The 15,447-nt window shown below is 42.9% G+C and overlaps 1 protein-coding gene across 1 annotated transcript in view; it reads left to right on the top strand.

Moving 5' to 3' along the window:
* The window catches only part of LOC308610310 (transcription termination factor 1-like), a gene marked incomplete at both ends in the record, with an annotated part of 35,857 nt that extends 20,704 nt beyond the window's left edge, over positions 1-15,153 (top strand). The window contains 6 exon segments of the mRNA XM_081259493.1: positions 492-581; positions 2,176-2,241; positions 6,459-6,544; positions 7,426-7,575; positions 14,679-14,718; positions 14,889-15,153. Coding sequence (XP_081115619.1) covers positions 492-581; positions 2,176-2,241; positions 6,459-6,544; positions 7,426-7,575; positions 14,679-14,718; positions 14,889-15,153 — 697 coding nt within the window.
* Positions 15,154-15,447: the final 294 nt, after the last annotated feature.

The raw sequence follows: 15,447 nt of genomic DNA, 5'->3' as shown, positions 1-15,447 counted from the left end.
TTTCCCTCAGCCTTGAACTTGGGGCCTTAGAGGAATCATGGAGTCATTGATCACTTTAGTAAATCTGTGTAGTTTGGTGTTTCAGCAGCTATAATGGTAATAAGAGCAATATCTCTCTGTTTGATAAACAAGCAAAAATAAATTGAGTCTACACAGCATCCTTTAGCACCTGCAAGCAGGCTTATTCTTTTTTTTTCTCCCTTTTATTATACTGTTTATTATGGAAATTGTGTAACACACACCAACTTAGAACTCCTTGTATCCATCACTCATTTTCAATAACCATCAACTTTCTATCTCTTTATTTACCCTCTCCCACTTTAAAAAACTTTTAAAAAGGTATATTCTTGATGGTGGTAAATCTTAGCTGTGATGAGTTGCAAAAGTTATAAAGTGGTTCTGAATAAGGACAATTTAAATGAGGAAAACAAAGGACATTTTAATGGAAACTTTACCCCGAAAATAAACTGTTTTTCTTTCTTTCAATGTAGGACGGAAATTCTAACCAAGAAGAGGACAAATGGTCGGGACGTATACCGGGGACTTAATGCCCTACAGGCCAAGATCAACCTCATTGAAAGGTACAGAAATAGAAAGTGACGATATTTTACCCGTTTTCCTCTCTAGCCAAAGAGTAATTGTTAAACAGCAGAATCTGCAGTAAGATTACCACGGTTCATATTCCTGTTCCAGCACTTTCTACGTGCATGACCTTGGATGTGTTTCCTGCCTTTCTAGTTCTTGGTTTGTTCATCTTAAATGAGGATGATAATAACAGTACCTGCCTCTTAGTGTTATTGGCCGAAGAAATGAAATAATGCATGCAAAACGTAGCATGCACTCAATAAACATAGCTCTTTGAGTCTTTAAGGCTTTCACATAGACATTGCTTACTTCTGTCCATTGGAAAATGGAGGTAAATACTTCAGGCCGAGCCCTACTGCTCTCTAGCATGCATTAGTTGGCGTCACTGCTGCTTGGTCTTTACTTTTGTCTTTGAGTTCCTGGTCCGTGCAGAGTCCTCCCTCCCCTGATCGACAGGGAGACACAGAACTGTTTTACAAAGACTGCGAGTCTAGTGGACCTGGCCTCATGTCCAATGAGGAACAGCAAAGAGCAGAAGAAACCTTTGGATTCTGGCCGCCCTGTCCAGCTTCATTATTCTTGCGCTCTGTCAGGAAGCCTGCTTCTCCTTCATTGGTGGGCTTCCTCGTTCTCCACGCTGGCCTGGCTGGGGTTTTTCTCCTCTACCAGAGACAGCAGAGACTAGCAGAGCCAAGGAGGGCATCTCACGTCAGGCAGGCCTGGGTTCCAATGTGGGTACCACCTATGAGTCATGAAACCTTGAGCCAATGACCCGAGCTCTCAACCCTGATTCCTGGCCTGTGGAAAGGACATAATCCCCTAGCTTCATCAGGTGGTGTTGAGGGTAAATGGATTAGTGGGTATCAAGGTCTTAACCCAGTGTTTGTCACTTAGTAAGTGCTGAGTACACATGTATACTACTCTTGTGTGTCTACATTGAATGGTGAAGTTGTGTTTTTGTTTGTTTGGTTGGTTGGTTTTTAATATTGTATTTATTTATTTGGTTGTGCCGTGTCTTAGTTGCAGCAGGCAGGTTCATTAGTTGTGGCATGCAGACTCTTAGTTGTGGCATACATGTGGGATCTAGTTCCCTGACCAGGGATCGAACCCGTGCGCCCTGCATTGGGAGTGTGGAGTCTTAACCACTGTGCCACCAGGGAAGTCCCTGTGTTTTTTTTTTTTTTTAATTGAAGTATAGTTGATTTACAATGTTGTGTTTAACCTTTGCTATACAGCAAAGTGACTCAGTTATACATATATATATTCTTTTTCATATTTCATTCTTTTCTATTATGGTTTATCACAGCATATTTAATATAGTTCCTTGTGAAGTTGTGTTTTTTACTAGGCTTGGTGGGAGATGCAAAGGGCTCAGGAGGAGGAAGGGTGATTTTTTGGTCTGTAGCTCAGCCCAAGACCTTGGGCTGACCTTGGGTTAGCATGCCAGTGACACTGGGCCTGTGTAACAGGGGAGCTGGAGCAGGGGTGAACACGCTGAGGCCTTCCAGCTCTTAATATTCTGTGAGCCCATGAAGATGTGGATCCTGTTGATTTTTGGCTTGAAAACTTAATTTTTATTTTTTCTCATAGGTTGAATGAAATAAATGTGGAAGATGTTAATGAAATAGACTGGGAAGATCTTGCTAGCACCATAGGGTAAGGCCATTTGTTTAATATTAATCTAATGAAAAAATCAGAGAGGAGTTCTAATAAATGCCTCTCAGATTTGAAGAACAGGACTGAGATTCCTGCTGCTTATGGAACTCATCTATAAATTGTATTTGTGTATATATGTATTGGGAACACCCTGTCTACGTACCAGACCAGGTAAATCAGACCAGTCCTCCCTCCGCTCCAACCACCACCTCCACCCCAAGACACCTGAGAAGAGTGAATGAAATGTGTGCAGAGTCTCTTAAAAGCTTCATGGAGCACACCAGCTATGACTGTGATGAAGAACCCATGGTCCTTTTGCCCATAATTAGCCTTTTACCATTTGCCACATTGACTTTATCATCCCTCCCTTTCCCGCTCCCTTCTACAAGGGAATAGAATTCTTTCCCTTAACCGTTTCAGTGTTAGTGGTGGACGCCATGTCCTCAGCAAGGCTGTTATTCTGCATCAGCACAGTGATCGTACTGAGGGCACCTGACACTGATGCACTACTATTGTCTAAAACACAGCCCCCATGCAAATTTCACCCAGCGTCCCAGTCCTGTCCTTTATAACACTTTCCCCCTGATTTAAGATCCAGTCCAGGATCTGTCTCCTTAGAGTCTTCTAAACAGCAGAGTTGTTCTGCCTTTTCTTTTCTTTTTTTTAATTATTGGAGTATAGTTGATTTACAATGTTTCAGGTGTACAGCAAAATGATTTCTGTTATAGATTTTTTAAAATATATTTATTATCTTATTTATTTAATTTTGGCTGTGATGGGTCTTCATTGCTGCGCGTGGGCTTTCTCTAGTTGGGGCGAGCAGGGGCTACTCTTCATTGCGGCTCGCGGGCTTTTCATTACGGTGGCTTCTCTTGTTGAGGAGCACGGGTTCTAGGCGTGTGGGCTCAGTAGTTGTGGCTCGTGGGCTCTAGAGCACAGGCTCAGTAGTTGTGGTGCACAGGCTTAGTTGCTCTGCGGCATGTGGGATCTTCCTGGACCAGGGCTCGAACCCATGTCCCCTGCAGTGGCAGGCAGATTCTTAGCCACTGCACCACCAGGGAAGTCCCTCCGTTATAGGTTATTACAAGATATTGAATATAGTCCCCTGTGCTATACACTAGGTCCTTGTTGTTTATCTATTCTATATACAGTAGTGTGTATCTGTTAATGTCTTTGTCTTCTACGATGTTGAAATTGTGGGAAAATACAGGCTAGTCATTGTGGAGAACTTGCCTCAGCTGGGGAGTTTGTCAGACGCTTCTTCACTGTTAGATTCGGGTTTTGTATTTTACACGGGAATCAGTCACGGGGGAGGCTGTGTTTGTGTCACCATGTCACATCCCATCATGAGGCATGTGGTTCTGATTTTGATCCCCTGGCTCTGGCGGCCTCTGCCACACTGCCCCACTGTAGAAAAGTAAGTTTTTCTCTTGGTGAAAAGAAACGGCCACGGGGAGATATTTTGAGACCACATCAAGCTCCTGTTCCTCTTCGGATTTGCCTCAGTGGTTTCGGTGTGCTGTTCCTTTGCATTTCTCCTCTGAGGAGTGAGATTTCATCGGTTGTCACTGTCTGTCTTCATTGCTATGGTCCTTGCATTTTCAATCAGTTCCTGCCACTGGAGGAGAGGCCATCACTCTGAAGACCTGAGTTCACTGCTGGCCAAGCAACAGAGAGCTGGCTGGCAAAGCACAGTCCCTCTAAGCAATGCAAACTGTTGAGCATCACAGGGCTCAGGGGTTGGTGGGCTTTGGGAGGTGGGGATATTGAGGGACTGTCTGGCCTTTAGTTCGGGAAGGGTGCTGAGGGGAACAGGGCTGCCACAACCTGGCTGCCTTTCAGAAACGTGGCTGCTGGCGTGAGGTTGTCACTGATCCATTAGGAAGGGTGTAAACTGGTTCTGCTGGTTAGTTATTTACACCTTGGGATTATGGACAAAGAACAATCAGTCCTTTTTTTTTTAACTTGGAGAATTGGAATCTTTTCGTGGCAGGCCCTGTTGGGAGTCACAGACACATGCCCACGGTTCCAAACCCTTTCCTCTTCTAGCTCGTCTCAGGGGTGGGGCACCAGCTCTTGGGTGTGGGTCCCTGAGAGGGGAGGGTGTTAGGGGCTTTGAAGGAAGGCTGTCCTGCTGTGTACCCCACCAACTCCCATCCTAAGAAGTATTCATGTCGATAGGTCCCTCCCTTTGTAATATCAAACCCCTTTTGAAAAATCTGACTTTTCCAATAAATGTTTGTGTATCTTGTGACATTGCCACAGATCACATTTCTTAAATTAAAATGGGTTTTTAATGATTTTAAGTAGAATTATATACTTAAATATTGATTGTTCTGGTTAAGGTTTAGAAATCTCAAAACTGTAAAACAGACATCATGGCATCCAGTCAAATACCATTGGAAATAGTACATCCTCAAAGTTTTAATAACGAATTAAAACAGTGAAAATAATTAAATTAGAAGTTCGGTCTCTTCAGGTTCTTTAAGCCTCCCTTGTGAATTGTTTAGGCAGGATTTTAAAGAAAGCATCTCCACCTAATGAGGTGTAACACCTACTTCGTTTGAAAATGTCCAGGTCAGTTATTGTTACTTCTTGAAGCCTGAGCTTTGATCTGCAGAACAACCTGGGTGCGGGGCGCTGTGGGAAGAGGGAAGGCATAGATGCCCTAGATCTTGGGCTTTGCAGTCAGGTGGACCGGGCGTCAAGTCCTCGGACTCTGCTCATAATTTAGCCAGCCTTGGGCAGGTCATTCCCTCACTTGCCTCTGCGTAACGGTTTCCTCATCTGTGCAGCGTTGTAACAGCACCGTGATGACGACGACAGCAAGGAGACAGTGCGTGTCATGCCATGCACACACGGCGGGCAGCTGCTGCCATGAAGAGGCAGACAGAGCCCAGCCATCTTGTACTTCCACATACCTAGCAGATCCAGTTATTCCCACTAATCATATAACAACTAGATTAATTAATTACTGAAACAAATATGCCACGCTTTTGTGGCTTAGGAAGTGAGTGCCCAGGAAGTGAAGTTAGTGATTTTCACTTTAAAAAAATATTTAAGATGTGGTTGTTTCTGTCCTACTTATTGTAAATGAAAAGTGGATTTGACTCACCAGAATATCGTAAGCATCCACTTTATTTAGCTTTGTAAAGTAAAAAATCCAGACCCCTGCCTTTGCATTGTGACAAATATATAGTTAGCCTGAAGGTAGTGGTTAAGAGTGTAGGATTTGTGAAATGTTGCCATTGGCAGCAACACGGATGGACCTAGAGATGATCATACTAAGTGAAATAAGCCACACAGAGAAAGACAAATAGCATAGGATATCAATTATATGTGGAATCTTTAAAAAACTGATACAAATGAACTTACTTACAAAACACAAATAGACTCACAGACATAGAGAACAGACTTATGGTTACCAAAGGGTTAGCGGGCGGGAGGTAGGGGGATAACTTAGGAGGCTTGGATTAACATATACACACTACAGTATGTAAAATACATAAACAATAAGGACCTACTGTATAGCACAGGGAACTATACTCAATATCTTGTAATAATCTATAATGGAAAAAAAATCTGAAAAAATTATATATATATATATATATATATATATGTACAACTGAATCTTTCTGCTGTACCCTTGAAAGTAACACAGCGTTATAAATTAACTATACTTCCATTAAAAAACACTGATATCAAAAAAAAAAGAAAGAAAAAAGTAGAATTTGGAGTGGACCCAATTGAAGTCCCAGCCCTTCCCCCCTATTCACTGTAAGATCTTGGGCATCTTCTCTTGGGTTCCCCATCTCCAAAACGAGGGATAAGCATAGGAGGCCCCACACAGAGTGGTCGTGAGGGTTATTTGTTGCTCTGCGGAGAGCCCTCAGGGTGGGGCTGAAGACAATGTTAGCATCAGCCCCTGTGATCTAGTGTTACACCTTGTCTTCTCAACTGGTAGTTTAGATTATTCTAGTTTAGACAGAATCCGTGTTGTTGTACTTCTGTTTTTCTTCCTTTTGTGTGTGTGTGTTCAACCAGATGAACAATAGCCTTTCATACGTGTCTTATTTTTCTCACATGTGTAGACATGAGGATTAAGAAAGCTGCTTAGGTCTGTAGACCACCCCTCAATCAATGCACTTAGTACACAGGACTGAAATGATTAATTTTTAAACTGCCACTAACTTTTTGACACCTTTTCCTTTCTAAAGGGGTGTTCCTCCATCTTATGTCCAAAGTAAATTTTATAAGCTGAAAGCTTCCTGTGTTCCGTTTTGGCAGAAGAAGACTTTTCCAGGTCAGTATTTTCGATATCTGAATAGTTAAAAACGCAGCATATGGGGACACATGCTGGTAGTGTGACCGTGGGTAGTGACTTTTGGGAACCTCAGATTCTTCAAATGGAAAATGGTAAAAATTGGCAAATTATAACCCCTACCTGACAGGACTTTCAAAAGTACTAAATGAGATAATGAGCTTGAGAAGTGTGGTCACCAGGCCGCCGGGCGTTTAGCAAGCACTGGGTGAGGAGCTGCGAGTGCTTCTGGATTGCACAGCACACATGCTCACACCACATGCCTGCACACACACTGATGCACAAAAAACTGGAGGTACAGTTTCTTCTCTGCAGCCATTTGTAGGTGGTTTACATATGTAATTCCCAAACCTGGACTATCGGAGTCAGGTGGGGAACTTGGGAAAAAAGATACATACCTGGGTCTCATCCCAGACCCAGTCGATCCTAGTCTCTAGTCTGGGTCCAGAGGCTAGATTTTTCTCTAACAAGCTCACAGATGAGTCGCCAGTGGCCTGCCCAGCATCATTGTTTGGGAACCACTGGTTCGGGTAACACTGCACCCTGCAGTGTGTGACAAAATGCTCCTTGCTTTCAGCGGACAGCACTTCCTGGGTTTGAATCCTGGCTTCGCCCTCCTGACTCTATGACTTTGGATGAGCTTCATGTCTTTATGCCTCATTTGAAACACGGGTGAACAATAGTGCCTACCTCATAGCATTTTTGAGAGGATTGAATGAGTGACTATGAATAAAGCAGTTAGAGCCAGGTCTTGCACACAGTAGTGCCAGTAACAATGCATTGTCATCATCTGTGCCGTCCGTCCTTTGACCTTGGGAAGAGGCTTTGTCAGATCATCTCAAGATTCAGTTTCTTTTCTTTAGAGATTATAGACTACCTTCATGAGACTAGTCTACCGTTGCTTAAAGAAAAATTAGAGAAGAAGATGGAGAAAAACGGGACTGAGATCCAGACTCTGGCAACCCCCAAGCCAGTCTTCCTGTTTCGAGACATCTGTTGTTGTGACGATGACAGTGAGGGAGAAGACGGAGATGAACAATGTTAAGCGGCTGATACTCTCTTGTCCATTTTTCTAGGTCTGGTTGTGTTTATGTACGTGTCAATAATGCTATTTCCACTATTGATTTTACTGAAGAAGGTGCAACAGCCAAAGGAAGGGTATGAAAATAATAACATACTGTGGAACATTAAAAATTGATTCACATTTCATATTCAAGTTTGTCTGAATGTGAAAAGAAAGGCGAGTACATGAGTTGATTTAATATTTTCTGTGCTATTATATTGAAAATTATCATATTGAAAATACTTACAACTAATGGTTTTCATACAACAACAGGATCCCAAGTCCCTCTAATGGCAGCAGAGGGTAGTCATGTCCAAGGAACATTTTCTTTTTTTTTTTTTTTTTTTATGGCTGTGCCACATAGCTTATGGGATCTTAGTTCCCCACCGGGGATTGAACCCAGGCCCTCGGCAGTGAAAACGCAGAGTCCTAACCCCTGGACCGCCAGGGAATTCCCCAATGAACATTTTCATGGTGTGGATTCAACTATACGTGCATTCAGCAAAACAGAGAATGTTAACAATTTTAATAATGCATGCCATTTTTTTCTGTGTTTCAGTTGTTTAGATGTATATTTTAGTGTGTGTGCGTATTAGGTAAGTGGTACAGGGACGTTTGTGTTCCTGGAAGCTGGTTTCGGTTCCCATGTGCCTGTCATGGTGTGCGTATCTCATCTTCCCGAGTGTGATTCTAGTGTTCAAAGATAAGTATTTTTCATACAAGATGCCCTCTCAAAGCCAGTCACAGAATTCTTCTGGTGTTTAACTGGAAAAATCAAAGAATCCAGCAGTCTCTTCCATTGCTTCTGGAAAAACTGCCTCTGTTAGACTTCCCTTGCTGGCAAGGGGAATAAAGTGCCCAGGCTTCTAGCCTCATCTGTACAGGGGAGAACATAGAAAGGAAGGTGTGGGTGAGCAATATCCCATACAGTGAGGCCACCCTCTGGGCCAAGGTGCAGCACCCTTGTCTCCTGAGTGTAGCATCATGCTGTGTGATGTTGGTTAATTCATCCACAAAGCTAGACATGTTTCCAAGCTTGCCGTCATCAGAGAAGGAAGAATAGAGAGAAACAAGTTTAGGAGTCCTCATTCACCAGTATATCCACAGCACCTATCATGGTGTTGTGCAAATAATAGACACTCGATAAATATTCAGGGCACAAATGAGTATTTTCTTTTTAAAAGTTAATTAATTACTTTATTTTTGGCTGTGTTGGGTCTCCGTTGCTGCAGAGGCTTTCTCTGGTTGCGGAGAGCAGGGGCTACTCTTCATTGCAGTGCACGGGCTTCTCACTCTGGTTGCTTCTCTTGTTGTGGAGCACGGGCTATAGGTATGTGGGCTTCAGTAGTTGTGGCCCATGGGCTCATTAGTTGTGGTGCACAGGCTTAGCTGCTCCGCAGGATGTGGGATCTTCCTGGACCAGGAGGTGAACCCATGTCCCCTGCATTGGCAGGCGGACTCTTAACCACTGCGCCACCAGGGAAGTCCCAGAACAAATGAATATTTTCTTTTTAATAAGCATCTTGCCTTTAGTCACCTCCTTCTATCTGTCAAACATACCAATCTTCAGGCTGATGGGAATATAAATTACATGTTCCTTTTGGAGGACAATCGGGTAGAATACATCAAAGCCTTAAGAATGTACATATTCTGAGGTCCAGCAATTTCACTTCTAGGACCTAAAGAAATAATAGAACTAGTGTAAAAGAATGGCACATTTATAATATGGAAACTAGAAAAAATGAATGTTCTTTCATAGGAAATTTACTATATATGATGGTGTATTCCTAGAATGGAATATTAGGCAGTAATTAAAGAATGATAATGAGGGACTTCCCGGGTGATGCAGTGGTTAAGAATCTGCCTGCCAATGCAGGGGACATGGGTTCAATCCCCGGTCTGGGAAGATCCCACATGCCACAGAGCAACTAAGCCCATGCACCGCAACTACTGAGCCTGCGCTCTAGAGCCCGCAGGCCACAACTACTGAGCCTGTGTGTCACAACTACCGAAGCCCACGCTCCTAGAGCCCGTGCTCCACAACAAGAGAAGCCACTGCAATGAGAAGCCCACGCACCACAACAAAGAGCAGCCTCTGCTCGCAGCAGCTAGAGAAAGCCCACGCATGACAACAAAGACCCAACACAGACATGAATAAATAGATAAATTAAAAAAAATAATGATAGTGATAGATTTGTTTAACATACAAGGTAAACAGTATCATCAACTAAAATATATACTGTTTTTCATTCAGAAGTGTACATATTATCTTCTTAATTTTGTAACAGTAAAAAAAAAATAGGGACTTCCTGGTGGTCCAGTGGTTAAGACACCTTGCTTCCAATTCAGGGGGCACAGGTTCGATCCCTGTTGGGGGAACTAATATCCCACATGCCGCGTGGTGCAGCCAAAAAAGAAAAAAAAATGTGTAAATAGAGTTGCATTACAGAGTAACGGAGGAATTAAACCCAAAGTGTTGACAGTGGTTCTCTCCGGGGAGTGGGATTGTGAGTTTATAGGTTAGAAGTCTTGACTTGCAAGTGCCAGAAAATGAGACTCAGATAGCTCAAAGGAATCCGGGGACTCTCAGACTGAAAATCCAGAGGGAGAGGATGGATCCAGCTACTCGGAGTCCCCAAAATGTGTTTTCTTGCTGATTCTCAGCTCTCCCTTCTCCAGAGTCCACTTCATCTTCAATCCACACAAGGGGCCCCTTGGTCCTGAGGGGTGCCTTCATAGAGCCCCATGTTATAGCATCCTTATTATTACTTAAATAGAGGATGCCATTCAGAGAAGAGAACAATAGCTCTTGCTTAAGTCCTGGGTTTCGTTCCCAGTGCCCAAATTAGAGCTTGTGCCCAACTCTGAGCCATCACTGTAGCCACAAAAAATAGGATGGTCTTCAACCCATCTGGGCTCATGTCTGGAGCTCGGATTTAGCTCAACCTTCCTTAAATGGCTGAAAGGGTAAATACCCCTGTGGACAATTGTTCCTAATTGTCATCTCTATTCTGCATTGTTATCACCATACAAACAAGCCATGGTGTTAGCTATCTTTTTTATTTATTTTTTTTTTTTTTGTGGTACGTGGGCCCCTCAACGCTGCGGACCCTCCCGCCGCAGAGCACAGGCTGCGGACGCGCAGGCCCAGCGGCCATGGCCCACAGGCCCAGGTGCTCCGCGGCATGCGGGATCCTCCCGGACGGGGGCACGGACCCACACCCCCTGCACTGGCAAGCGGACCCCCAACCACTGTGCCACCAGGGAAGCCCAGTATTAGCTATCTTTGATTCTATACAGGTAGAATCAATTACCACTTTCTGCTACACTCCCCCAACTGCCCCCAACTTCTAAATGCTCATGTTCCTCGAGACTTTTTGGACTCTTCACATTCTCCCGGTGCCTCGAAATAACATCTATGTGCTGATGGCTCCCAAATGTGTAGTTATAGGTCAGATTCTCCCCCAAACTCCAGGCTAAAATATTAATCTACCTACCTGCCATTTCCATTCAAACGTCTGAGCTGTTTGACCATAAGGTTAAAAAGGACTTTAGTTTCTCAGAGCAGTTTTAGGTTCACAGCAAAATTCAGAGGAAGCTACAGAGATTTCTGATATACCCGCTGCTGCCCCCCGCCATATGCATAGTATCCCCCATTACCAACATTCCCTACCAGTGTAGTACATTTGTTACGACTGAGGAACCTGCGGTGACACGTCATTATCACCCAGAGTCCATAGTTTTCATTAGGGTTCACTCTTGATATGTACATTCTATGGATTTGGACAAATGTATACTGACCTGTATCAGTCCTTTAATATCAGAGTACTTTCACTGCCCTAAAAATCCTCTGTGCTCTGCCTGAAAGCTCAGTCAGTTCACAAAGAAGATACACTAATTCTCAATCTGCACATGAATAGGTGTTCTAGGGCTTCCCCCGTGGCGCAGTGGTTGAGAGTCCTTCTGCCGATTCAGGGGACACGGGTTCGTGCCCCAGTCCTGGAAGATCCCACATGCTGCGGACCAGCTGGGCCCGTGAGCCATGGCCGCTGAGCCTGTGCTTCCGGAGCCTGTGCTCCGCAACAGGAGAGGCCGCAACAGTGAGAGGCCCGCATTCCACAAAAGAAAAGAAAAGAAAAGATGTTCTACATCATTATTCATTAGGGAAATACAAATGAGGCACCATTTTAACCCATTGGGATGACTGAAATTTAAAATACTTACAATAGGGGTAGTATTGACAAGGATGTGGAGCAAATGGCAGTCTTATACTTTGTTTATGGTAATTGAAGATGGTAAAATCACTTTGGAAATGGCTTGTAAATTCTTGTAATGTTAAAGGCACACCTACCCTGTAACCCAGCAATTCCACTCCTGCATATTTATCCATGTTAAATGAAAACATATGAGCATAAAAAGACTTGTACAGGGCTTCCCTGGTGGCGCAGTGGTTGAGAATCTGCCTGCCAATGCAGGGGACATGGGTTCGAGCCCTGGTCTGGGAAGATCCCACATGCCGCGGAGCAACTAGCCCCGTGAGCCACAATTACTGAGCCTGCGCGTCTAGAGCCTGTGCTCTGCAACAAGAGAGGCCGCGATAGTGAGAGGCCTGCGCACCGCGATGAGGAGTGGCCCCCACTTGCCACAACTAGAGAAAGCCCTCGTACAGAAACGAAGAGCCAACACAGCCATAAATAAATAAATAAATAAATAAATAAATAAATAAATAAATAAAAATTTCTAAAAAAAAAAAAAAAAAAAAAAAAAAAGACTTGTACAGTAGTGTTCACAACAGCTTTATCTATTAACAGTGGAAAACTTGAAACCACCCAATATTCATCAGTAGATGACTAAAAGAAAAAAACCCAATTGTGGTGTATTCATTGAATGATACCCTTCTCTGCAATAAAAATGAATTGCTGATACATACAGTAACATCTGTGGACTTCATACACTTCCTGTTGAACAAAAGCAGATGGTCAAAAGAATGCATAGTGTATAATTCCATTGATAGAGTTCTAGAATAGTCTAAATTAATCTATGATGATAGATATGTTGATAGAAGTCAAATCAATGTTTCCATTGGGTGAATGGGGAGAAGATTTTCTGCCAAGTGTCCCAAGGGCACTTTTCTGGCAGGAAGAAAATGTTTTATATCATGATTAGAGATGGTTACATGAAATTATGGAGTTGTTAAAATCTCTCAACCATACACCTAAAATGTGTACTTATTGTGTATAATTGTATATAAATTATATAAAGTTGACAGAATAATGGACTAAGAGGCTACAATGAAGGTTAATGTTGATGAAGTCAATAGAAATTATAATATAACAAATATTTTAGTAATTCATTAAGAACAGATCCATTTCAAATAGAAATAATGTGTAACATGTTCTTGGATTGTTGATGATCCAAATAATGATGAGTAATGAGTCAAATGATCAAACTGGAAAAAGTACTGAAAATTTGACATAAAATACTGACATATAAAACTCACAATCTGTATCTAAAAATGAGAAAATCTATGACAACCTAGTAGTAATGTGTTATCAATTCCAAGTACTTAGGTTCAATCATTACACCAGAAACTTTATGTGTTCTGAATTCTTACAGCTTATCTGTGAAAAAAGGCTTGATCCAAATTTTTTAAACTTGACAATCCTAAAATGTGCATATTATCAAACGAATTATTAATTTGAAATGTTCATAAACACCATAAAATTTCATCAATCTTACTAGAAAAGAGACTGAATTACATTTGTGTTCCTTGTATAGAAAATGATCTTCAACTTCATTGCTGAGATAAAAGTGTATGAAGCCCAAATATATAACTTTTATAGAGTTGTGTTTGCAGCTTAAATATTTTTTTTTTCTGAATTTTTAGTATTTGTGGGGTTTGTCCATTTAAAAAATTTGTAATTTGTGCTATTCATTTCAAATAAATATTAAAGACACCCCTCAAGTTTTGTAAACTTTTTGCTCTACAACTCCTGAGCATACCTTGGGTCAATGAATCTCTGAGTATAAAAAGCAATTCACGGAAAAATGCATTCAGTCTAATTTGATAAAGCTCAAAAACACGCTAAGCTTCATATGTTTACAGATTAAAGACAAACGTGGTAATATCATAAGGAAAGACCCACAGCGGGCTCCAAAGCAGGATGAAATTATGGCTTCAGTGGCCCTAGGCACTTTTTGCCTTCAGGGGCACTCTCCTCCTTAAAAATACCAAAATTTATATTTTATGACTGTATTGGTATAAAGACAAATAAATGGTAAATATTAAAAGATTTTCTTCAACGTAATATTCCACTTGTTTTTCTGATTTTATAAGAAGTTAAAACATTTCTGTGTGTCCCTAGCCCAAGCTACCCTATAAAATGGAGGAGCCCCTCTGTTCAGGATTCACGGTAATATTCCGTTTCTTACACTGTGGTGAGTAGCTTAGCATTTTATAAATATCCTTTCATGGCTACTTTAATAAAAACGTATGTAATACATTCTTCAAGGATACACATTAAAATGGTTATCTCAGGGAAATAGAGATTCCGGTGATTTTTTTTTCCATCTTCTCTTTCAGAAAATTTTTTTTTTTTTTTTTTTTTTTAATAGCCAGCCAGATCCCTATTTTACAAAAGTATTAATATTATTTTAAAAAGGATACCTACGCAATTTATAGTGCAATATAGTTCCGCACAGTTTTGTAACTTTCGTATTTGAACACTGGATTTGAATTTGGCCAACAGTCTGCCTGACAGAGAAAAATCTAGAAACGAGAATAACAGTCTTTGCCTCCCGCTGGGATTGTTAAATTTCCATAACAGGCATCGGGGCTTTCCGATAAGCCACGCCCTCTTTCTGGAATGTTCTTCAGCAGGACCCTGCCCACTTCTTCCCTGGCTCACCCCTTCTCATTCTTTGGTTAGGGTTTTCTGCTCAGTAAGATCGTCGCTGGCTGACCGGTCTGGATCGGGCCTAACTCAGCCTCTGCTTTCCTTTAGAGCCTTGATCAGAACTAGTAATTATTTGTTTTTCTGTCTCCTCTATTAGAGTATAAGCTAGTGGTGACGCCTCATCGTCGAAGTCAGCAGTAAGCGTTAAAAGAAAAAAAAATGGGTAGGCTTCCCAGGGGGTTTTACTGTTATATTCTGTACTGTTTTTCCTCTTTCCAATACTTAATGTATCCCTTTTCTATGATACAAAGTATATACTTCCCCCAAAGTACGTGTTGATTACATATTATATTTTAGGTCTTTAAAGGAAATCGAAAGAGAAAAACAATTCCTTCGCAACCCGTAACACCCCTGCTGAAACTCCTGAGGCGTCTAAAAGGGAAGAAAAAGGACTGGGCGGAAAAGACAGCAGGGTAAGCGTCCAGGTCGCCCGGGGTGGGCGCATCGGTGGGCGGCCGCTACCTGGAGAAATCCGGGTCAAGGCCGCGGTGGAACCTCGGCCTCAAGCTTTCCCCCAGACCCCGCCCCTCACGGTCGCTCCTGATTGGGCGGCCCTGGGAGCCCGGAAGTGACGCCGCGCCGGGCTTCCCGGCCTCCAGGCGGAGCCCGGGCGTGTCTCTTCCCACGCCCCGCCCCTCGGGGCACCAAAACAAGAAAGCGACGGCCGGGGCGGGGCCTGCGGACGGCCGACGCCACGCAGAGGGCGGGTCCTGCGCTCGGGGCTTCTTCGGTTGGGTGGTCGGTTACGGATGTTGGCGACTGATCGCAGGCCCGCACTTCCGTTCTCGGCCGACTGTTGAGTTGAGGCATGGAGGCGGAGGCTGGTTAGCGGCCGGGGGGAGGCCGAGACGGGTGAGGAGAGCGTT

Source organism: Mesoplodon bidens (genome assembly GCF_964165515.1).
Source record: "Mesoplodon bidens genome assembly, contig: HAP1_SCAFFOLD_958, whole genome shotgun sequence".
Taxonomy (NCBI): domain Eukaryota; kingdom Metazoa; phylum Chordata; class Mammalia; order Artiodactyla; family Ziphiidae; genus Mesoplodon; species Mesoplodon bidens.
Note: the sequence above shows the minus strand (reverse complement) of the source record. Positions and strands in the feature narration are given on the sequence as shown.